At 50.9% G+C, this 24,640-nt stretch overlaps 1 protein-coding gene across 2 annotated transcripts in view; it reads left to right on the top strand.

Moving 5' to 3' along the window:
- Positions 1-24,640, top strand: part of Eif2ak4 (eukaryotic translation initiation factor 2 alpha kinase 4) — a 51,875-nt gene that overhangs the window by 18,178 nt on the left and 9,057 nt on the right. The window contains exons 12-31 of one of the 2 annotated variants that reach the window (XM_048332098.1): positions 978-1,372; positions 2,008-2,077; positions 3,912-3,995; positions 5,863-5,985; positions 6,671-6,775; positions 7,614-7,671; positions 8,910-8,989; positions 10,013-10,114; positions 10,555-10,608; positions 11,841-12,077; positions 13,434-13,509; positions 13,761-13,882; positions 14,935-14,984; positions 16,086-16,254; positions 16,883-16,999; positions 19,130-19,195; positions 20,907-21,077; positions 21,379-21,513; positions 22,446-22,553; positions 24,054-24,182. In XM_048332098.1, the coding sequence (XP_048188055.1) occupies positions 978-1,372; positions 2,008-2,077; positions 3,912-3,995; positions 5,863-5,985; positions 6,671-6,775; positions 7,614-7,671; positions 8,910-8,989; positions 10,013-10,114; positions 10,555-10,608; positions 11,841-12,077; positions 13,434-13,509; positions 13,761-13,882; positions 14,935-14,984; positions 16,086-16,254; positions 16,883-16,999; positions 19,130-19,195; positions 20,907-21,077; positions 21,379-21,513; positions 22,446-22,553; positions 24,054-24,182 (2,451 nt within the window). The remainder of the gene's footprint in view (positions 1-977; positions 1,373-2,007; positions 2,078-3,911; positions 3,996-5,862; positions 5,986-6,670; positions 6,776-7,613; positions 7,672-8,909; positions 8,990-10,012; positions 10,115-10,554; positions 10,609-11,840; positions 12,078-13,433; positions 13,510-13,760; positions 13,883-14,934; positions 14,985-16,085; positions 16,255-16,882; positions 17,000-19,129; positions 19,196-20,906; positions 21,078-21,378; positions 21,514-22,445; positions 22,554-24,053; positions 24,183-24,640) is intronic. The other variant, XM_048332099.1, reaches the window with a different exon arrangement.

Genomic DNA, 24,640 nt, shown 5'->3' with positions numbered 1-24,640 from the left:
AACCCAGGGCTTCATGTATGCTAGGCAAGCACTTTACCACTAGGCCACAATCCCAGTCCCACTACTTTCAGTTTTTGAGAGGTGAACTGGAGATAAGAGTCGCACAAACCTTCTTAACCCAGAAGGCTTTGAACCGTGATCCTCAGATCTCAGCCTCCTGAGTAGCTAGGATTACAGGTGTGAGCCATGGGCACCTGGCTTAGCGGTATGTTTTTTCAGGCATGCTGTTGTTCTGTCTTCCATTATTTGTACTGTTTTTTACATAATTGAGCTATTTCTTAAACCCTGTTGACTGTTTTAAAGGACATAGCACGTGTAAGGCCATGGATTTAATCTTTAGCACATGTGTGCACACACACTCAGCGTATGTCATCTTGCACGTGTGGTCATAACCCACGGTCAGATGTATTTGTGCCTAGGATTCTGAGAACGCTACAAGAAATCATCCCTCTTCCTGTCGAGGGCCTCTATGCCTTTTAGTAAATGAAATGATTGCTAGGAGTTTGCAACACTGCAAGCACTACTTCCTAGTAGACAGTGGGTAAGAGGTGTTTGCCAGTGAGATCAGTGATTAAGACCCTGGTGCATGCCTATAATCCCAGCATGCAGAAGGATTTGGAGGCCAGCCTGGGCTTCACAGAAAGAGCTGCTTTTTCTAAGTTAGATGTGGCGATACACACTCGTGATCCTGGCCCTTGAGAGGCCGAGGCAGGAGGATCTGAAGTGAGGTCAGCCTGGGCTACAAAGTGGAACAAGGGAGGCTGGGTGCACCCAGGTGGTTTTCCCCAGGATTCCCTAGCAGGCTCTGTGCCTCTGGGTTGGGGGTGAGCTGTCTCCTAAGTTTGGAGTCAAGGCTTTCTCCTGCGAGGGTGTGTGATTGGGTGCTCATCCAAGTTCCCCTGGGGTGGTGATGGGAGTCGCTGTGCTCAGGCCTGAGCTGCAGACCTTACTAGGGCCTCTGCCCCTGTGCTGAGCAGGTGCAGAACAAGCTAGACGGCTGCTGCTACGCGGTGAAGCGCATCGCCATCAACCCGGCCAGCCGGCACTTCCGCCGAATCAAGGGCGAGGTGACGCTGCTGTCACGCCTGCACCACGAGAACATCGTGCGCTACTACAACGCCTGGATCGAGCGGCACGAGCGGCCCCCGGACGCGAGACCCCCGGCCCGGGGCCAGGCTGCCGACGGGAGAGCGGAGCCCAGACCCCCCGCGGGCGAGGCCTCGCCCGAGGACAGCGTGGAGGCCGCCGCCCCGCCCCCCGTCAGCAGCTCGGTGGAGTGGAGCACGTCGGAGCGCTCCCCAGCCGGCCCCGGCACCAGCAGCGATGAGGAGGACGAGGACGAGCACGACGGGGTCTTCTCACAGTCCTTCCTGTAAGGGAGGGGGTGGGGCGGGCACCGGCGGGACCCCCCGCAGCATAGCCTCGACCCTGTTAGGCCCACGCTCAGAGAAGTACCATGTACCACCCCTAGGAATCTGCCCCCACTCTCCGGGAGAGTCGCTCATGCCTGTACTCCTAGCCACTCAGGACTCTGAGAGTGTGAGGATTGCGGCTCTGGGCCAACCTGGGGCAGAAAAGTCCACGAGATGCCATCTCAGCCAGTATAAAGGCTGACACCTAGCCTGTCATCCCAGCTACCTAGGAAGCATAAATAGGAGGGTCAGTACCACCAGGAAAAGATCTATGTACCCTCTAACATCCAAGCCTAAGGGGAAGGAAAACGTGGGAACTCGGGAACAGAATTCAGTGCTTCATCATTGTTAACTAGTTTAAGGCACGCTAGGGCGCTTGGGCCGCTCAGGAGCTAGTTTTAAGTCTGGATAGAATGTTCCCTGCAGGTCCATGGAACCTGGAATTACCAGAGTCCTCTCTGGTCTTTCTTGGTTGTGTCCAGGGATACAAGTTGTCTTTTAGTCAGTTTAGCTATTAATGATTGTGCGCCATGGCATATCATCCTTCAGCAAAGGTCGAGTTTCTTCAGGCATTTCCCTGTTTCTTCCTTTTAAGACCTGCTTCAGATTCTGACAGTGACATCATCTTTGACAATGAAGATGAGAACAGCAAAAGTCAGCATGAGGTAAACGTGCAGTGAATTGAACTTGTCTCAGGAGTCTGTGCCCTAGATGTGATATAAAATATATTTTTTCACATAGCTTAAGAAAGCTTGAAAAACACAGGCCTGGGGCTGGGAATATGGCCTAGTGGTAGAGTGCTTGCCTCACATACAGGAAGCCCTGGGTTCGATTCCTCAGCACCACATATATAGAAAAATCCAGAAGTGGCACTGTGGTTCAAGTGGCAGAGTGCTAGCCTTGAGCAAAAAGAAGCCAGGGACAGTGCTCAGGCCCTGAGTTCAAGCCCCAGGACTGGCAAAAAAAACGGCGTAGGGGCCCACTCAGTCCTGCCTGTTCCTGTCCCAGGCCGCAGCTCCCCCTGCTGGCTGTGGGGCTCTGGTGCAGCGGAGAATGCTGGTGGACAGCTCCTGTTCTGGAACACTCTGAGCAGGCCTGGCCTGTGATGACTTTATTTTGGGGAGAGAGAATAATTACCAGCAGTCATAGGACTCATCCATTGTAGACAAAGAACAGTTCACCTGCGGACGCCTTTAGATGAGCGTGTAAGTTGATTCGCAGGAGGTGGGAGTGCATTAGCCAGTGTGGTTATTAGAAGTACTTTTAATTAAAATCACTTGCTACCTAAAATCACTTTACACTCCTCTCCGTTTAAAAATTTAAATTATAAATTTAACCAGGACAATAGCATGAATAGTCCTCACTGCTGGTAAGGCAGCAGTTCTGCGTTGTCCTAGCTAAGTCAGAACACACTTAATTCTCACACAGGCAACAAAGTCACTCCTGAGCAGTATCCCACAGCACCCTAACGGATGGAGGAAGTCTCTGAGAATTAATCATCTTCAGCAGATTCTCTGGAGAGCACATAATTGATTCAAGAGTAGAGCTCGCTTGTCTCCAGAGACAAGCTTTCATTTCCTTTCATAAAGGAAAAATACAGAAAAAAGTCTTTCTTCATAGAAACTAGAAATCAGAAAATGGCCAGGTACTAACTGATGCTGTTTACGTATTTGGGGATAAGAGTATTCAAATACATATGTTAAAAGGAAAGAAAAGAATATTTTATAAAAAGATACCATGTATTACAACAAAAATTAGGGAACAAGCCAGAGAAGTACATAGAGCAAGGGAGTAGGGATGCCCCGAGCCATTGCATATTCGCAGGCCGAATAAAATCATCAAGACGGAGATGGTGGCAGCAGCTGACAAAGGCGTGGAGATTTGCCTCCTAGGTTCCTTCAGGGCCTGGGGTGGCTCGCTGCTCCCCGCCCTGGAGAGGACCCCAGCGGGCGCGTACTCTCCAGGGCTGTAGCCCCAGGGACAGGGTGCTCCGGCCCTGCACTCACATTGCTTTCATGGCGACCCACCCAAGGAAGCATTCCACCCATGCTGAAGCCTTCAGTGATAGCCCGCGTGCTTTCTGCCCTTCTTATCCCTTGAATATCACTGGTAATAAAAACACAGGCAGTAGGGTTGGGGATTTAGCTCAGTGGAAGAGTATTTGCCTAGCAAGGGCAAGGCCCCGAGTTCAGTCCTCAGCTCCGCAGGAAAAAAACAAACCACAGGCAGCATGTGTTGGCACAACTTCACTAGCTGCTTGTGTTCTGCTTTTCCTACTGGCTCACGTGCAGCCACCTCTGCGCCGCACAGGGCCTTCTGCTTCACGCAGACCGAAGCTTGCCGTGAGCTGCTGGGAAGCCTGGCCGCTCTGCACCCTCGCCTCCTCTTAGGGAGCAGGATGGCCGCGCAGCCGGGGTGGGCACAGACTCACGGGGGTCGCCATGGCTCGGCTTCGCTGCGCTCCCCTGTTGAATCCCCCCCGTGTCCCTCTTGACTTAGGACGAGGACTGCCGTGAGAAGAGCAGCCGTCACGGAAGCGAGCCATCGGCGGCCACGGAGGCAGTGCACTACCTGTACATCCAGGTGAGGCAGCGTGCGGCGCCAGCAGCAGCCGGTGGGCACGCTCCAGGGCGCGGCGACGGGACGGCGGGCGGAGGGGGCCCAGGGCACCGCCACACGCTGTGCCCGTCAGGGCGTCAGGCAGCCACTGGCCTGGCTGTGTAAGTTCGCATCCTGAACCACCCATCCCGCCCGTGTGAGCTTGGACGAGACTCTCCAGCCTTCTGTGCCTCCGTTTCTGTACAAATTAAGTGTTGGAGTTAATCTCACAGATGTCCAGGTTCCATAAGTGTCACACTAGGCATGTCCGCAAACACTGCTGAGTCACTTTGAGTAAGGTGGGATACGAAAGGAACTGGAATGGCTTGAGGCTGGGAGAGACTAGAGCCGCAGGCAGACGGTTCCAGTGAAGTGTTCTCAACCGGGAATCTGGGCGTTGGCTTGGCTCCATGCCCGGCCAGCAGCCTCAGATGGTGAGCTCTGCCAGCAGACACAGCCGTGGACCAAAGAAGCTTTCCCGTACCCTGGGTGGACAGGCCCGTGGTCAGTGTTGAGATTCTCTGCAGGAGGGCAGGCTTCCAGGGGGAGATGCAGCACTCTACTGTAGACACAGGATGGCTCAGACGGGAACACAGCAGTGGTACTTTCTGGGCGGCTGGGCTGGCTTGCGGCCTTGCCCTCCAGGTATCTCTGCAGTCCCACTTGCACTGGTTACAAAGCGTCTCCCCCTCAGCCCCTGCTACTGCACTCCTGCCGACCATGTGCCCTTGGTCTTTGGGAGGCCCTGACTCAGACTTGGGGAGGATGACACAGAATCTGCCCCCAGGGACTGTGAAGATAAGAGAAGGAAGCACGGCCTTTCTGGGATTTAAAACAGGAAAAGCTTTCTTCCTGGGAAAGTTCTACTCTGGCACTGGGTAAAAGGTAGACAGCAGCTGTGTCAGCTAGGGGCTGGAAGCTCTTGATGGCCTGGTGCACTGAGGTGGGGAGCCCCGCCCCTCCTCCAGGGCTTTCACGTTTGCAGTCCTTGCTCCAGCGTGAAGGACCTTTGGCTTTAATATACAGATAAGAAAGCTAATGATATCATTAGGCTTTTAGCCTAATTTTGGTTCATTTTGTTTTGGTTTAAGTACTCCTGGTTTCTTTTTACATTGTAAAAACAATCAGTGTTAGCTGGAGCTATGTTTTTCTACTATGCACATTATTTTTAGAACAGTTGTAGGTGTACAGTCGAATTAAGGCTCAGATTTACACTGTCTCCCCCTTCCCTGCAGATGCCTGGTCTCTCCTATTATCACTGTCCACTTCCAGGGTCATGCATTTGTTACAACTGATGAATGAACCTATGTGAGCACATCAGTACAGCCAGACTCCACAGCCTACACTGGGCTTCACTCAGTATTGTACGTTCTGTATATCATAAGTATATAATGACATGTACCCATTCTCGCTACCCTTACATCCTTTGTTCTGCCTATTCATCTCTCTCCCAACCTAATCTCTGGCAGCCACAGACCATTTTATATCTCTCTGCTTTTGCCTTCTCCAAAATGCCATGTAGTTGCAACCCTTCAGGATGCAGCCTTTTCGGATTGGTTTCTTTCCTTTAGTAATGTGCACTTAGGTTACACATGTCTTTGCATAGCTGAGTAGCTTATTTCTTTTCAGTGCTGGATATTTTTATTTATGTACTTGTACGGCAGTTTCATCTCTGTCCACCTACTGAAGGATATCTTGCTTGCATCCACGTGTCTGAAATTACAAGAAAGCAGCTATAAGCAAAAAAAAAAAAAAAAAAGCACATCTTCTGATAACTGCTTAAAATCCATGTTGTGAGTTTCAGTATGGGTACTGTGTGATCAGGTCCCACCTGGACTGTTCTTGTCTGTAGATGGAGTACTGTGAGAAGAGCACCTTACGGGACACCATTGACCAGGGGCTGTACCGAGACACCAACAGGCTCTGGAGGCTTTTCCGAGAGATCCTGGATGGATTGGCTTATATCCACGAGAAAGTAAACCTTTCTGCATCTCTTCACTGACAACTTACAGTTTACATAAATTCATGACTACAAGTCAAATGCAAAAAAAGGAGAAAAAACAAATAGAAGACTATGGGTCTATAGAGATATTCTGGTTTATAGCTGATAGAACAAAGTGTCGAAAGACAAGCAGCAGAGCACAAAGAACACGCTGACAGCAAAGTCATAGCGACTCATAGGGCCTTGTGGGACAGTGACACTCAAAGTGGATTGGGTACCAGTCAAGTCTTACCGGGACAGAGCCATGATTGTTTTCTTATGTGATGTTCCTGGTTGGATTTTCCCTGACTTCCAACTTGAGTAGTTGTAACAGAGAGTGTCAGTTTGAAGCCAAAAATTGCCAGAGTTGTGGAAATATGGCTGGGAGGAGCTCTAGGGTGGGACGCCTTTTTAATAATCGATAGCCAGTGGAAATACGTGAGTTTTTCCTTTGCTTCAGTTTTCTTGACCCTCAGGTGGAGGGGGACCTGGATGCTTGGGCATGCCTTGATTAGGGAAGACCAGCACTGGGTGGAACTGGGAGATGGTCCCTGCTGAGTACGGTTGGGAGGTGTTGAAGGGTCCAGGTGTCATGGAGCAGGTGGCGTACGGGTCCTGGCCACTGGCCTCACAGCTGGGTGAATTCAGGAAGCCGTGCTTGCTTCTTACTCTCCAACAGGGCATGATTCACCGGGATCTGAAGCCCGTCAACATTTTTCTGGATTCAGATGACCATGTGAAGATCGGTGATTTTGGTTTGGCCACAGATCACCTAGCCTTTGCTGTGAGTATTTTAAAAATGGGGGCCAGGGGCTGGGGATATGGCCTAGTGGCAAGAGTGCTTGCCTCGTATACATGAGGCCCTGGGTTCAATTCCCCAGCACCACATATACAGAAAACGGCTAGAAGTGGTGCTGTGGCTCAAGTGGCAGAGTGCTAGCCTTGAGCAAAAAGAAGCCAGGGACAGTGCTCAGGCCCTAAGTCCAAGGCCCAGGACTGGCCCCCCCCCCAAAAAAAATGGGGGCCAAATGCTGGTGGCTCACGCCTGTAATCCTAGCTATACTCAGGAGGCTGTGATCTTAGGATCATGGTTTAAAGCCAGCCTGGGCAGAAATGTCCCACGAGACTCTTATCTCCAATTAGCTACCAAAATGCTGAAAGTGGAACCATGGCTCAAATGGTAGAGCACTAGCCTTGAGCTGAGGATGGAGGATTGATTGCTTGGGCCTAGGAGCTGAAGATCAGTCCATCTGATCAAGATCCCATCTCCCCATAAGAGGGAGGGAGAGAAAGATGGAGATTATAATTATGCATTTGAGTTTTATTCTTTATAGCTAATTCATTCAAGGCTCACATGAAATCAGGGGGAAAAGAGACATCCACTAGACAAGCCCTTCATTTTCCTGTTGAAAATGCCCAGAATCTAATTACTGGGAAAAAATAAGAGTGTATGAAAAACAATGGCAGCTGGGTGTGGTGGCTCACAACTCCTTAAACACAATTATTGTTACTGTTCTGATTCCGTGTAAGGTTTTTTTTTTGTCTTCACTGAGAAGTGGACAGGGCATTCCCGTGGAATCTGACAGCCCCTAACGGTGCTGTCTTGTTTGTGGTGTTTTTAGGCTGATGGCAAACTGGACGATCAGGCTGGAGATCACTTGATGAAGTCAGACCCCTCAGGTAAATCCAGAAGTGTGGATTTCATTCATATGTTTGAAAACCAACCACAGGCTGGGCACTAGTGACTTATGCCTATCTACTCAGGAGGCTGAGATCTGAGGATCATGGTTCGAGGCCAGCCTGTGAGACTCTTTATCATCTCCAGTTAATGAACAAAAGCTAGAATGGAGGGCTGGGAATATGGCCTAGTGGCAAGAGTGCTTGCCTCGTATACATGAAGCCCTGGGTTCAATTCCCTAGCACCACATATACAGAAAACAGCCAGGAGTGGCGCTGTGGCTCAAGTGGCAGAGTGCTAGCCTTGACTTTCTTTTCTAGAAGCCAGGGACAGTGCTCAGGCCCTGAGTCCAAGGCCCAGGACTGGCAAAAAAAAAAAAGCTAGAATGGAGCTTTGGCTCAAGTGGTAGAGTGCCAGCCTTGAGAAGAAAAAAAAAAGCTTAAGCCCTGAGTTCAAGCCCCAGTTACCACATAAAAAAAAACCTAAATAAATAAAGCATATCACAAACTATCTTAGCCTAAAGCTAATTTAAATTACTCATTGTCAGTGCAATCGTAGAAAGGCTTTAATGTGAGCTGGGAATATGGCCTAGTGGCAAGAGTGCTTGCCTCGTATACATGAAGCTCTGGTTTCGATTCCTCAGCACCACATAGATAGAAAAAGCCAGAAGTGGCGCTGTGGCTCAAGAGGTAGAGTGCTCACCTTGAGCAAAAAAAGTAGCCAGGGACAGTGCTCAGGCCCTGAGTTCAATCCCCAGGACTGGCAAAAAAAAAAAAATGCTTTAATGTGTTTTTCACTGTATTAATTGTTCTCAGTGGAATTGGCTTTGATGAATAGAGCTGTACTTTTTACCCCCAGTGTGCAGCGGGGCCTGCCTGCCACACCAGGGCCCCGCTGACAGTGCCACGTGGGCTCTGCCCACCACACCGGGGCCCCGCTGGCAGAGTGGGAGCTTGGTGAGGCAGCGTGGCCGTCCCAGGCCTTTGCTCAGCTTTGGCTACTCATGAGCACTGCAGACAGACCGCTGGTCAGGCCTCGCTCCTTATTTTCCTCTTTTCTCTATTTACTTACGTATTTGTTTATTTTTCTAGTACTAGGGGTTGACTCCGGCCTCCTAGACAAGACCACTGGACCCGTATCCCCAGACCTCGCTTAGAGACACCTTTCTGTTTGTTTGCTGTTGAACTTGCCTTCTCTGTGCCCCTGCTAATGGCAAGCTCTCTGTGTCTCCTCCACACAGGCCATCTGACTGGCATGGTTGGCACCGCTCTGTACGTGAGCCCTGAGGTCCAAGGAAGTACCAAGTCTGCCTACAACCAGGTGAGCAGGGAGAGGCAACAAGAGGGAGGAAATGGAGCAGCAAGGTGACAGCACTCAGGGCTCAGTGACCCGCTGAAACCGCCAGGAACGTTCACCAACTGCTGCTCCAGGCGGCTGCATGGCGCCCAAGGTCAGGCGCTTAGCCAGCACTGCTGCCTTCAAGAACTTGGGGTCCTCTGTCCTGGGCCAGGTCCTGGGAGTGCAGGGGACTGTTGCCACATGGGTGAGACAGCTGAGGCCTAGCCCTCAGGAAGCTCAGTGGTAGATGAAATGGACCAAAAAGGAAACGTAAAAGAAAGCATGGAGTTGAGTGCCATCGCTGTGCAGATGACAGGGAAGGCCTTCCTGAGAGGACATTGTTTAGATGAAAGGGTGAAGAGTTGTGGGTGGTAATGTGGCCTAGTGGCAAGAGTGCTTGCCTCATATACGTGAAGCCCTGGGTTCGATTCCTCAGTACCACATATATAGAAAAACCCAGAAGTGATGCTGTGGCTCAAGTGATAGAGTGCTAGCCTTGAGCAAAAAGAAGCCAGGGACAGTGCTCAGGCCCTGAGTTCAAGCCCCAGGACTGGCAAAAATAAAAACAAAAATGGGTGGCTGGAGTCTGCCAGTTAGGGGGAGACCCATACTGGGCTAGTGTGTGCTTTTTATTTACTTTCATTTATTTTTATTTTTTATTCCTGGGGATGGGACCCCGGGTCTCACCCATACTAGGCAAGCATAGATTGCCAGTGCAAAGAAAGGCCTCAGCACAAGTCGTAGTGTTTTCTCTTGCACCATTCCTTCCTGCCAGCAGTTAATGTGTGTCTTTATAGCTGAGCTGGTTACAACTAAGAGTCAAGGAAATGTTGGGAGAAATCGTGGAAGATGCCTTTCTCCTCCACAGTCTTTATATCTATAATTTCTTTTAGAACAAATAATGAATTTTCCAAGCGTGGCTTGTCTTACCCTTAGACATGCGTCCTTCCTGTCATTCCTGGGGAGTTGCTCGGTCCTGTCAAAAGCTCTCTTCTTTTCCCTCAGAAAGTGGATCTCTTCAGCCTGGGGATCATCTTCTTTGAGATGTCCTACCACCCCATGGTGACAGCCTCCGAAAGGATCTTCGTCCTCACCCAGCTCCGAGATGTATGTACCCCACCGTTGGTCCTCAGGGAGATCAGAACTGAAGCAAAAATGGCTGGGCATCAGGCTTAGGTTGTAGAGCCCCTGCCTAGCCAGTGTCAGACCCTGCATTCAGACCTCACCGTAAGAGTCGCCCCTGATCCTTTGCCAAGCAGTCTTTAGACTGGGGGCCTGGCCAAGTGGTAGAGCTCCTGCTTAGCAGGTACAGTACCACGAATTGAAAACACAAAACAAAGGAAGTCATGGTAGTAGTAATAGTAACGTTAATGATAATAATAGTGACAATAAGAATCGTGTGTCTGTATTTGGAAGAGTGCGCATCAGTCTTTCCTTCCCAGCAAATTTTAATTTCTTACTTGGTTTTCCTACTTGTGGAGAATAAGTGCTTGTGCCTTGGCAGTCTGCCAAACTTACATGCTGATTTGACTGTAATATCCTTCCAGCCCTCTTCACCAAAGTTTCCAGAAGACTTCGAAGATGGAGAGCACATGAAGCAGGTAATTTTCTGATGCTTAACTGCAGTTTTTAGTTTTAATTGCTGTTTTTCTTCTTTCTCAATTAGTAATCTTCTGCTACTTGCTCTTCTGTCCTGGGAACAGCATGGGGACAGCAGCAGAAGATAAGGAGTTCGACTATTATTAGGTTTGAAGTGCATTCTAAAATGTCAGCAGCAGGCAGAGAAAATGATCGGGCTCTCGGGTTCCTTTGTAGCTGCATCGTGCTTTCCAGTTGCTGTTAGGACCCTTGGCTTAGCTATTTGGGGATGGGAGAGAGAAAAGAGAGAGCCTACTTTTACAGCTCACTTTTTTTTTAACATAAAACTTGGGGCTTGAAGAAAAAAAATACAAGTTAAATAGCTCAGATTGCAAGGAAAGGATTGCATTTTATAGACAATCTGTTGTTGCAGTATTTTAAAGCAGGATGATGTCTCCTGTATGCCGTAAATCTCCTTGAGTGTGCATGCATGCTAACACTGAGCCCAGGGAATCAGCAGGGAAATACTTCCGAGCAAATCTGTGTGCCGCACTACTGCTGCACCTTTCTTCTTAGTTCTAGTTGTTAGTGTTTGTGAAGCTTCACTGTTGAAGACTCCTGTCATGTGGAAATTGCTTCCTTACGCTGACCTTTATTGACAGTCAAGGCCGGGAGTGCCCTGCTGAAATCGCTGTCGTTGAGGGCAGCAGCCTGAGTGCGCATGGCAGTAACTGGCTCCTTCTCACCTGTAGCTTTTGTGCCTGGGCAGACATGTCACTTCACTCCTCTGGACCCGAACTTTGCTTACCTGTCAGGTCAAGGGGTTACTTCCTTTGATGTAGATCAGCCCTGGTGATGTAATCTGGTGTTAAGCGTTGTCAGTTTGGCAAGAAGTAGGGAAACCTGATGGCGTGGATATTTACTTTAAAAAATCCCCGCTAATTGGACTGCTGATGTTAATGCAGTAACGTAAAATTCAGCAGGGCCTGTGCACCCATGTCCCCCACAGCTCAGGAAATGACAGCCTCTGTGTTGTTGTTTTTCTCTTTCAGTTGTTTGTGAAAGGCCTCTGCCTTGTAGAACTACTTGTGTGTATGTCATGCACAGTCCTGTGGCCATAATGAGCTGTAGGAGGTTAATGACATAGTCTGAGATTTCAGAAATGCCAATTAAAATGTACCAGCTTAGTGCGAGCTGTGTGGCGCTGGTGTGTGACGTGACGTGACCCGCTGTGTTGGCCTGTGCCTCGCTACAGAAGTCCGTCATCTCCTGGCTGCTGAACCACGATCCGGCCAAGCGGCCCACGGCCACGGAGCTGCTGAAGAGCGAGCTGCTGCCCCCACCCCAGATGGAGGAGTCGGAGCTGCACGAGGTGCTGCACCACACGCTGGCCAACGTGGACGGGAAGGCCTACCGCACCATGATGGCCCAGATCTTCTCCCAGCGCATCTCCCCCGCCATCGACTACACCTACGACAGTGACATCCTCAAGGTGGGCCCAGCCCGCCCCACACCGCTGACCTGGCCTCCAAGGAAGGATCCAAGCTGCCCCTCATTTCTCAGGAAGTTTGTGTTGTTGTTTTTTGTCACTTGTAGAGCTTGAACTCTGGGCCTGGGCGCTGTCCCTGAGCTCTTCAGCTCAAGGCTAGCACTCTACCACTTTGAGCCACAGCGCCACTTCCCGTCTTCTGGTGGTTCATTGGAGATAATAGTTTCACAGACTTTCCTACCCTGGCTGGCTTTGATCTCAGCCTCCTGAGTAGCTAGGATTATACACGTGAGCCACTGGTGCCAGCTCTGGATTCTTTTTTAATGCACATTATTAATCTGAGGCCTAAGAAGCCCCCCAAAGCACACAAAAAAAAGTGTGCACCTGTACTGTTCTGTAAGAACAGCCGCAGGCTGGGAATGTGGCTTAGCGGTAGAGTGCTTGCCTCGTATGCACGAAGCCCTGGGTTCGATTCCTCAGCACCACATATATAGAAAAAGCCAGAAATGGCACTGTGGCTCAAGAAGTAGAGTGCTAGCCTTGAGTAAAAGAAGCTAAGGGACAGTGCTCAGGCCCTAAGTTCAAGCCGGAGGACTGGCAGAATAAAGAAAAGAGAGAACAGCCGTTCTGCTAATCACTTATCGGCAGGATTTCTGCGCATCGCCCTCTGCATCCACACAGAGATAGAGACATTGCTGCCTGGCCAGCAGTCAGACCGTGGGACGGAGCAGTGGCTGCAGTGCCAGCTGCCCCCACACACAGCCTGGGAAGCCAGGGAGCATCGAGAGCATTTTAGGGTCTCTTTGAATGCTCCTGTGTGGTTTCTGAAGTGTAGCCAGGTTGCCAGTTTGGGAGCCTTGTCCATTTTTATTTCTTACCAAAATCTTGGTGTGGTGACATATACCTGTAACCCCAGTTATTTAGGAGGTGGAAAGAGGAGGAGCTCCAATTCAGAGGCAGGCCAGGCGAAGTTAGCGAGACAAGATTGAAATGGGGACCTCACGCATGCTATGCAGGAAAGCCATTGACAGAATATGTAAATGTGTCTTGTAGCTTTCAACAGGCCTCCAGCCACTCACTTAGTACCTGGAGGGGAGGAGAGGAAGGAGAGGAGGGGGAGGAGCTCTGATTACTCCTTGGTGTCCCCAGCATTCCCCAGGGAGGGAGGGAGCGTGGGCTGCATTAGCGCTCCGCCTCTGTGCACGGCCTCTTCCCTGAATAGATTCAGAGAGACTGACCTGAGGTCTCTGGTGATCTGAGAATAAGCAAGTGGCAAATGTCAGCCAGCCACTGGCCCATAGTTTAGGGGTCTCTTTGATTCAGTTTTGGTGATGATTTTTTTAACTGGTCCTGTTTCAGGGCAACTTCTCCATCCGCACAGCCAAGATCCAGCAACACGTGTGCGAAGCCGTCATCCGCATCTTCAAGCGGCATGGTACGTGCTCTCAGCATCCCACCCCCTCTCGGAGGCGCGGTCTTGCCATTAGCGAGCACTGTCAGTGAGACTGGAGCCGGCCCACAGGCTGAGCTACAGACAGCCCTCCCCCTGTGAGTGCAGGGCGGAAACGAACCTCGCGGTGATTTCGGCGGTCCTGCCGGCGGGCCGCTCACCGGCCAGTCTTGCGCCTGTGGAGGCCGCCTCTCAGAGGAGCCTGCCCACGTGTTCTCTCTTCCGATTTGGCACAGGAGCTGTCCAGTTGTGCACCCCCCTCCTGCTTCCCCGCAACAGGCAGATCTATGAGCACAACGAAGCTGCCGTGTTCATGGACCACAGTGGGATGCTGGCCATGCTCCCTTTCGACCTGCGGGTGAGCGGGGCTCTTCTGACATCTGCGCGCTTGGCGCCTGCGCGTGGCAGCTCTGCCAGGAGACCGGACGGGGGGCTGGGAATGTGGCCTGGCAGTAGAGTGCTTGCAAGCTCTGTAGACATGAAGCCCTGGGTTCCAATTCTCAGCACCACCTAACACAGAAAAGGCCAGAAGTGGCGCTGTGGTTCAAGTGGCAGAGTGCTAGCTTTGAGCAAAAAGAAGCCAAGGACAGCACTCAGGCCCTGAGTTCAAGGCCCAGGACTGGCAAAAAAAAAATTAAAAAGTCATCTTCAGGAAGTTCATCATCATTATTATTATTGTTATTATTATTATCATCATTATAGCAGTGCTGGGCTTGGTACAGGGCTTCATGTTGTGAACGAGGTGCTCTGCCACTTGAGCCACACTTTTAGGCTTGGTAAATGGGAGGCTATGAGTTCCAACCTCAAAGAAAAAAAAATGCCAAAAGATTGGTAGGGAAAGTGGAAACTTCACTCTAAGAGATGATAATGCCCATTGCGATTATATTATTGTGACACGTGTTTGTGAAATTCACCAGAAGGTTAATAACTTACACAGCCTTTAGCTTGATACCATTACAACATAGCAGCGCATATTCCATTAACAGTGAGTTTTCCTCAAATTTAAGAAGTGCCTGGGCCAACAACGGATGGGCTGCCTGGCTGTGGCACCCGCTGAGTGAAGGACGGGACGTTGCACACGGCTGGTGCACGGTTCAGGCCCTGTCGCCTAGTCACAGGGTTGCATCCCAAAAAATACACGCGCATCCTAGCGTGTCCATGCGGAAGGTGTGCGGGCAGGCGACCCTACCGAAGGCGGCTGCTACAGGGCCAGGCCAGAAAACCGTACCGACCACTGTTCCATAGGCAGTCAGCTTTTTTACGTAAGGTTATAAAAAGTGCTGAACTATAGAGTTTAAAAGGACAAACGGGATGATATATGAGTGAACTTTCAATAATGCTGTTACTTTTAAAACTAGAACAATACCTTTGGCATGTCTTGACATTGATCTTTAGGACTGTATTTTTCAGGTCCCTTTTGCGAGATATGTGGCAAGAAATAACATCCTGAACTTAAAACGGTAAGAAAAAGCAAAGGGCCCTGCTCCAGTGTGGTGGGCATTGGGAAGAGCCAGAGAGGGGCGTGCTCATCTTTGGTGATCCTTCCGTAGGAGAGAATGCTGGGATCCAAGTTCTGAGCTCAGAATGCCGCGGGGAGCCACCTGACGTCCTGTCGGGGAGGAGGGGGGGAGGAGGGGAGTGGTCAGGGAACCTGCAGTCTGATTCCTCCCTCTGCCCATCCCAGGGCCATGCGGCTTAGGGGTAAAGTGTGGCTGCCCTTGATCACAAATGGCTGCTTTTAAATTTCAGTTAGAAGGACAAACAGCCAACAGCCCCTGTGTGAGAAGTGCCCACACAGGCAACTGAACAAAAGCCACGTGTAGCAGAACAGAGTGAGCCCGCAGCAATGGCGAGAGGAAGGCCCTCGGCACGGGGGGAGGTTTTCTGTCCACTCGGCTACCACGGGGTTCGGCGGCTGAGAGCTTGGGAAGTGACGCGGCATTGTCGCCGCGGAGGCCCCTTGCCCTGCAGCCCCTTCCTCCGGATGAAATCAAAGCTCCGTACGTGCTTTGCTTCTGGCTCCTTGAGAGCGGTTATCAGCCAGTCCTCCCTGTGGGAGTGAGCACTGGAGGAAGAGTCTGTTTGGTGTGTAGTTTTCTCCTCCTTTGGACATTAAATGAATGAAGCCCCATAGTTGAATAATGCAGAAGTGGGAAACTGCTCCTAGATCCTGTGATGTGATTCTATCCAGAAGCCTCTTTCTGTGCTGGTACAGTACTGGGGCTTGTTCTCAGGGCCTGGGCACTCAACATTCCTTAGCTTTTTTGCTCTAGGGTGTTCATTGTACCACATGAGCCACAGCTCCACTTCTGGCTTTTTGGCAGTTAATTGGAGATAAAAGTCTCATGGACTTCCCTGCCCTAGCTGGCTTCAAACCATCCTTACAGCTGAGCCTTCGAAGTAGTTAGGATAATCAGCATGAGCCACTGGTGCCTGGCCCATAAGCCTTTTTGACCATAACACTGACTGCGTTATTTTATGTCTTTTCTTGGTCCACAGTTCTCCGTACAGATTTGTTTCCCCTAAGCAATGACCTCAGAAATCTACATTTGTCTCTCCAGATACTGCATAGAACGGGTGTTCAGACCTCGCAAACTAGACCGCTTTCACCCCAAGGAGCTTCTGGAGTGTGCGTTTGACATCGTCACGTCCACCACCAACAGCTCTCTGCCCACGGCCGAGACCATCTACACCATCTACGAGATCATCCAGGAGTTCTCCGCCCTTCAGGTGCCTGCTGCATTGTGACACACCATGTTTTCGTGCTGGGTGGCGGGGGCGTCTGCCTTTGTGCTCCCCCTGATCACAGCTTTCCAGACCAACTGCCCTGTGGCTCTGAGGCTCACCCTAGGCCGTCCTCCGCTCCCCGGGGGGAACTGGCTGGGAGGACTCGGGGATCCGAATTGTTTCTCTGCCCACGCTTGCAAGATTCAGGAAATGAGGCTCCGTTGCCCCCTGTCCTGGGGCCCCTACCTCTCCCCACGTGTGCTCTGCCCGCCTCGTAGTGCTCCCTCATCCCCCCTGGGGCGAGGTCCCTGTCCCGGGAACCCGCCTGCCCTGCGTGTCCCTCGACCTCGCCCCCCGCACAGCTTCTGACACCGCAGCCATGGGCTCCCTCGGCACCCTGTGTCCTCAGAGCCCGGCCTTCAGGCCTGCTGTCCCTGTGTCCACCGCACCCCAGCTCAGCACCCAGGTTACCACTCTAAAAGCAACATGCGACTTAAAACCTAACCAGGAGTCGGGATGTTAAAATCCACTCCTTCCAAGATGCGAGAATGATAGATTTGTGATAGGGTTGGTCATGAACCTTTATCACTTTCATCATGAAAATAATAAGAATGCTTTCTCTGTCTCTTAGGAAAGAAATTACAGTATTTACTTGAACCATACAATGATACTGAAAGCAGTACTCCTACACTGTGGGATTCCAGAAGATAAACTCAGTCAGGTCTACGTCATCCTATGTGATGCTGTGGTAAGCACTTAATTTCTTAGACTCCATGTTGAGTGATTGTTTTGTTACTGAGGAAACCATAAGACTACCTTAGGAGCTTTATCTCCTTCATTACTGTAAGACAAAACAGCCAATTGCTGTTAATTACATTAACCACTAACAAAGGTATCTGAGCTTTAATTCTGTGCTCAGCACTCAACCACTAGTAGCCTCCAGTTTTTTTAAGGGGTAACTTCTAATTTTAAAAGATGAAATTAGTGGGCTGGGAATACGGCCTAGTGGCAAGAGTGCTCGCCTCGTATACATGAAGCCCTGGGTTCCATTCCCCAGCACCACATACATAGAAAATGGCCAGAAGTGGCGCTGTGGCTCAAGTGGCCGAGTGCTAGCCTTGAGCAAAAAGAAGCCAGGGACAGTGCTCAGGCCCTGAGTTCAAGGCCCAAGACTAGCCAGAAAAACAAAAACAACAAAAGCCTGAGGGTGTTGCTGGGTGTGCATTCAGGAGATGGGGCCTTGAGGATCCGTGCTGGGTAAATGAGTGGGATCCTATCTGGAAAAAAAAAAAAGAAATTAGCAGGGTTTCCAGTGGCTCATGGCTGTCGTGCAGCTAGCTACTCAGGAGACTGAGATCTGGGGATCGCAGTGAGACTTTTTTTTTTTGCCAGTATACGAGGCAAGCACTCTACCACTAGGCCACATTCCCAGCCCCCAGTGAGACTCTTATCTCCAATTAACCACCAGAAAATTAGAAGTGGGGCTGTGGCTTAAAGTGGTAGAATGCTAGCCTTGAGCCAAAAAGCTTAGGAACAACGCCCAGACCCTAAGTTCAGTCCCATGACTGACCAAAAAAAAAATAATAATAATAAGATGAAATCTACTAAGTACTGATGGCTCACGCCTGTAATCCCAGATACTCAGGAGGCTGAGCTCTGAGGATTGCACTTTGAAGCCAGCCTGGGCAGGAAAGTCCATGAAACTCTTACCTCCAATTAATCACAGAAAAGGCCAGAAGCGGAGCTGTGGCTCAAATGGTAGAGTGCTAGCCTTGAATAAAAGGCACTCAGGGACAGTGCCTAGGTCCTGAGTTCAAGCCTCACAACTGACAAAAAAAAGGTGAAATCATTTTATTTGTAATTTAAATTCTTCACTTAAGTTCTCTGCTAACCAACCAATCTCTTTTAATGGTATTGGGGCCTAAACGCTTGGCTTCAAGCTTTTGGGGCAGGTGCTCTACCATTGGAGCCACACCTTCAGACCTTTCTGCTTTTTTTAATTTAAATCTTATTTATTTTTGTCGGTCATAGGGCTTAGACTCAGGGCCTAGCTGCTGTCCCTGAGCAATTTTGCTCAAAACCAGCACTCTACTACTTTGAGCCATAGCACCAGGTGAGGTTTTCTGGTGGTTAATTGGAGATGAGTCTCATGGACTTCCCTGCCCTGTCTGGTTTTCAACTGCAATCCTCAAATCTCAGCCTCCTGAGTAGCTAGGATTACAGATGTGAGCCTCCAGCACCTGGGTTCTGCTTTTATTTTTTTGATAGGGTCTTGCTTTGTGTTTGCACAGGCCTAGAGTATCCTCCTATTTTTATTTCCCACCATAGCTGAAACGACAAACACGTGCTATACTGCCCACACCAAATCGCCACAGAAAGCCTAGCCAACACAGGGTCTACCATTATACAGATAGATTTTTCCCCCTTCAGCATCTTCTGTCAGGTTTTTTGAGATTTTAAACTAATGTTAGCTATGGTTTTCTGTGAATGGGGAGAATACCTTATTCATAGCATTAAGTCTATCCCTCATAGTTAGGCACACCTTGTCCCATATGAAGGATATACTCATCAGAATGTGTCTGGAGGGGCTGGGGATATGGCCTAGTGGCAAGAGAGCTTGCCTCGTATACATGAGGCCCTGGGTTCGATTCCCCAGCACCACATATACAGAAAACAGCCAGAAGTGGTGCTGTGGCTCAAGTGGCAGAGTGCTAGCCTTGAGCAAAGGGAAGCCAGGGACAGTGCTCAGGCCCTGAGTCCAAGACCCAGGACTGGAAGAAAAAAGAAAAAAAAAAAACAGAATGTGTCTGGAAATCCTGCCTGGGTTGGGGCTGAGTCCAATCTAGTCTCTCACTGTGGCTCTTCTTTTCTGCTTCAGACGGAGAAGCTGTCAAGGAGAGAAGTGGAGGCTAAATTCTGTAATCTGTCCTTGCCTTCTAACAGCGTAAGTACCTTTCAGCGGCACTAGTACAGCTTGCTCTATGAATTCCATGATGCCAGATGGCTGCGCCAGCTCCCTGGTTAGCAGGGAGGTTGTGGCCCTTCCCTGCTACTCTGACATGCTGCCCCTTCAGTGTTGGGTACCATGGCAACACCTGGGGTCCAAGGAGAGAGACCAATACCGCCGGCAAAGACTCTCTCCAGTGCCTTCTTGATGTGCTAAAATCAGCTTGCTCCTCCTCACTCACCAAATCCTATCTTTCTCTTTTTCCTTTTTTAGGAGGTGGGAGGATTTGAGACCAAGTCTCATTATGTAGCTCAGACTGGCCTTGAACTCATGATCCTCCTGCCTTACCTCATGAGTGCTGAGATTACAGAGTACACTACCACACCTGGCTCCCACAAGGTTCTTTGAACCAGAAAGGGTCACAAATACCACGTCTTTGTGAGAGCTGCATTGTGGCTAAAATGCCCACTTCCTTTCTTTTTTTAAATTTGTATTTATAATTTTTTTTCTGTCCATGGGGTTTGAACTCAGGGCCTGGACACTATCCTAAGCTCTTGCACAAAGCTAGCCCCCTACCACTTTGAGCCACAGCTCCATTTGTGATTTCTTGAGTGGTTAATTGTTGATAAGACTCGCACCCAAACTTTTCTGCCAGTCTGGGTTTGACCCACAATCCTCACATCTCAGCCTCCTGAGTCGCTAGGATTGCAGGTGTGAGCCACCGGCGCCCCGCCCACTTCCTTTATAATTGCTGCATTGTTGATCCCTTGGTGATAATGTCATCTAGAAGGTTTATGTTTACTATAAAAAGGAAAGTAGGCTCTGATAGGGGCATTGATGGTTGCATTATTTTTATAATGCAAGTTGGCGATACTAGAAAGAGGACATAGTACAAAAGAGCCTTACGTATCCAGCTCAGTCTTCCTTTCTACATGTGCTGCCTAAAACCCAAAGAGAACGTGTCCAGAATCACACGTCGTTAGTTCAGTGGTCAGCGGATGACCAAAATCTACAGGTGCCTACTCCAGTACTGCAGGAAGTGTGATGATGAACCAGCTATGCTTAGATGAGCCAGGATCTGCCTGCAGTCTTCAAGCAGCTCTCGCCTTGTGTCTTAATAACTTCCGGTCTAGACTCTGGGGGTTTCTCTCTGGCTGTATCTCGTGCCTGTGTACCTCCCCGTTCTGACTTCCTCCTGCCATACAGCAGAGTCTGTGCTAGTATCGCTCGCTGGCTGTGCCTCTGGGCGACAGGCCTGGAACCGCGGGGCAGAGCCACTGGTTGAAGAGCCCAGAGGCTCCTGCAGGGGCCTCTCTTCAGGCCCCAAGCATGAGCGAAGGGACATTCTTGCTAATCCATTAGAGCAGGTCAGATTCTGCCTTCCTGGCCCAGGTGTGTACACTGTAGTACAGAAACGAGAAGGAACAGGCAGAGGGAGAATTCTATCTGCGGCTAAGTGCAAAACGCTCTGCTAGGGCCGGAGTCTGCTTTGCATTAGCTCCAGGCATGCCCAGTGGACCAGATGTGTTTAAAGCACTTCTGCTAGATACTTTTTCTTCCGATTGCAGCAAGAGCTACAATTCCCTTTGGCTACAGGATCTCCGCGCCTGCAAGTGCAGGATCTCAGCCCAGGCCCTGTGTGTGCGAAACACCAGGCACAGGGCCTCCCACCGTGGGCTGGCAGCTGACCTGCCTCTTTCTTCTCCAGCTGTGTCGACTCTACAAGTTTATTGAGCAGAAGGGGGATTTGCAAGATGTAATGCCAATGATAAACTCGCTAATAAAACAGAAAACAGGTGTTGCACCGTTGGTGAAATACGGCTTAAAAGACCTGGAGGAGGTGATCGGACTGCTGAAGAAATTTGGCATCAAGTTACAGGTTTGGCCCCTCTTCTGCCCTGGCAGGCATTCAGGGGTGCAATGGGCTCATCTCCCTGATGCCAGGAGACCTCGGCTCTCCACATTTGGGAGCAGCTGACACCCAGAATTTGTTTTTGTTTCCGTCAGCGTTGTTGTGGGGTGGTTGTTTGGTTTTCTTCTCTTTTTTTGGCAAATGACATGCTTCCCATCGTCGTGGGGAAGCCTGAGAGGTCGTCCTTCCCAGAGAGCCGTGTTTCCCTCGCACGGCCGGCCGCGCGCGCAGGGCCGGTGACAGGCGTGTGTGACGCGCGTGTCTGCAGGTGCTGGTCAACTTGGGCCTGGTGTACAAGGTGCAGCAGCACAGCGGGATCATCTTCCAGTTCGTGGCGTTCATCCGGCGGAGGCAGAGGGCGGTGCCGGAAATCCTTGCCGCCGGCGGCAGATACGACCTGCTGGTGAGGACGGCCCCCTGCTCGCTCCATCCACTGCTTCCTCTACCGAGAATTGCGAAACGCTCATAGTTACGCAAAAGGTCGAACCAGTAATAGAACCGAATGCCTCTGTCCTTATTGAGGAATACGAGTGCAACGTGAACCCCCTTTGTCAGTTTGGGGGAGGAGGGAAGGAGAACTGAGGTTTGAGCTTGCTAAGCGGGCACTCTGCTGCTGAACCACAACTGTAGCCTCTTTTGTTTTTTGCATTGCTTATTTTTGCGCTCAGGCCTCACTGCCCAGGCTTGCCCTTGAGCCGCCGTCCGCCCCTTCTAGGCTCCCCCCCATAGTGGGATGGCGAGCACGCACCTCCATGCCCACTTCACCCGTGAAGATGGAGTCCCGCAGACATTTTTGCCCAGGATGGCCTAGAACCGCGGCTCTGCCGTCACCCCCCGTTGTGTGTAGCTGGGGTGACAGCACATACCACTGCGCCCTGCTGTCAACAGCCCTGGGTCGGTGCCACAATCCCCCCCCTCCCACGGCCTGCAGACCCCTCGAGACCCTGCGGGAGGGCGCGCGCTACACCGGGGCCAGGGCTCGCCCACCCCTTGGGCTCGGCAGGTCGCCTTCACTTTCCCGTGAGGTTCAGCGCTTGTGACCTCCGCCCTGCCTGGCTCACTGCGTCCAGCACTGGGCTTTGAAGTCCGGTGCTCCACCGCGTGAGCCAGGCCCTCAGCCCTTTCTGCTTTCCTTACTATTCTAATAGGCTCTTTTTTTTTTTTTTTATCCTTTGTCGTGTTTTTTTGTTTGCTTTTTGCTCTGAGTCTTTGCCTCCAATGCGGGGTTCACAGGGACTCTTCAGGGCAATTATGGTAAGAGCTTTGTTTTGCACAGTTACTTGCCCTGTAACCCAAGTTCCTATTTCCTAACCAGAACTCTGGGTCCCTCCACAGATCCCCCAGTTTCGAGGCCCCCAGGCTCTAGGGCCCGTTCCTACCGCCGTTGGCGTCAGCATTGCCATAGACAAGATATTTGCCGCCGTCCTCAACACGGAAGACCCTGTGAGTGTGCTTTCCCTTCCTGGCGCCTCCACACAGCTCCGTCCTGGGCGCCATGTTTGCTTGTCCTAGCTGAGTGCGGAGACAGGCTCCCCAGCTCTCCTGGCCTCACACCCTCGGTAATGGGTGCTCCATCAGCGCCGCAGACGCTGTTACTCAGCTCAACTCTCTCTCTCTCTCTGTTTTGCTGGTCCTGGGGCTTGAACTCTGGGCCTGGGTGCTGTCCCTGACCTTTCGCTCAAGGCTAGCGCTCTAGCTCTTGAGCCACAGCGCCACTTCGAGCTTTTTTTCTGAGTTGTTTATTGGAGATAAGAATCTCAGACTTTCCTGCCTGGGCTGGCTTTGACCTGCAATCCTCAGATCTCAACTTCCTGAGTAGCTAGGGTGACAGGGGTGTTTTCCCCCACCTAGAGCCAGCGTCGGATGGCACCAGCTGAGGGTGCAGTCCCCAAGGTCGGCCCACTCCTCTGGCCCCACTGGACTTTCCAGTGTCCACTGCGGCTGGCCTGGCTCCTGACAGACCAGCTGTGACTCCTCCCTGGATTTGGGCCCATGGCCTGTGTGTCTGCCTTGGGCGTGGCAGGACAGTGCGGCCTTCCATGGGGCCGGGGCAACAGTCCTTGCATCCCTGGCCCTGTCCTCTGCTCTGTAGCTGGTGGCCTTCCAGCTCCCTATACACACACACACACACACACACACACACACACACACACACACACTGCCTCACTGTGCACACCTGTGGGTGTGCTGCACGCCTCACTTGCCAAACATCTTTGTCAGAAATCCCACTGTAGTTGAGAGAGCTGCGAATGCGGGCTACACAGGCGTTCCCAGAGGGAGCGCGCCCTTCCTCCAGGCCCACAGTAGTTAAAATCATTTCTGTCTTAAAAGCTGAATCGTTGAGGCTAGCTGTACAGCCCACGCCTATATAGCTACTCTGGGGCTGAAGGCTGAGAATAATGGTTCAAAGCCAGGCCAGGCAGAACACTCCATAAGACTACAATCGAATTAACAAGCCAAAAAATAGCTGTACTACGGGTATGGCTTAAATGGTAGAGCTCCAGCCTTGAGCAGAAACTCTAAGCAAGTGTGGCCAATGGTAGCTCACACCTGCAATCCTAGCTACACAGGAAGCTGAGATCTAAGGATCAAAGCTCTAATCCAGTGTAAGCAAACAAATCCTCAGGACTCTTATCTACAGTTAACCAGCAAAAAGCCAAAAGTAGACACATGACTTAACTGTCAGAGCACCAGGTACGAGCAAAATAACAAGTGAGAGCAGAAAGCCTTGAGTTCACACCCCAGTATTGGCACAAAATTAAAAAAAGAAAAGACAAATAGCTGACTGTGTCTTTTTATACAATGTCATTGTTTAAAGCAAAGCCATCCACACACTGCTGTGGCACAGAATTCCCGAAGCCTGTGTGCCCGTGGGTGCCACCGCAGGGACCCTCCCACACCTGCAGGATTGTCTCCATGTGCGGCCATTCTGTTTCTGACCAGGTGACAGTGAGCTCCTGTGACCTCCTGGTTGTCAGCGTGGGGCAGATGTCCATGCCCAGGGCCATCAACCTAACCCAGAAGCTCTGGTCGGCAGGCATCACGGCGGAAATCCTGTACGACTGGTCACAGGTAATGGCCAGGGAGCGGCCGGGACTCGGTGTGCGTGGCAGCGTGCACACAGCCTGGGACAGCCTGGGAGAGGTACTCCTGTACGCGACAGTAACAGACTACCACAGGCTCGGCGGCTGGGTGTCGTTCATTTCTGGAAGCTGGTTGTCAGAAGTCAGCATCAGTTAAGGATCAGATAACAGGCTGGCTCACTTCTTCAGGAGGCTCTGGGGAAATCCACGTCCTTCCTTTCCAGCTCCTACAGGCCTGTGCTCTGTGGCTCCTTTAAGCTCGGCATGGAGGCCTCTTTGTCCCTCTCTAAGCTGGGCTTCTGTCTTTACATCTGTCCCAATTCCAACTGTCTGCCTCCTAGTGGACTCCGAGCATGGCCCTGGGCCCACACTGCTACCCAGACCCACATTTGGGACAGGCACGTCTTTGTGACACCGTGTCCTAGCCTACCACACTTCAAAGACACC

Source organism: Perognathus longimembris, chromosome 23 (genome assembly GCF_023159225.1).
Source record: "Perognathus longimembris pacificus isolate PPM17 chromosome 23, ASM2315922v1, whole genome shotgun sequence".
NCBI classification, from domain to species: Eukaryota; Metazoa; Chordata; class Mammalia; order Rodentia; family Heteromyidae; genus Perognathus; species Perognathus longimembris.
This window is presented reverse-complemented; position numbering and strand designations above follow the sequence as displayed.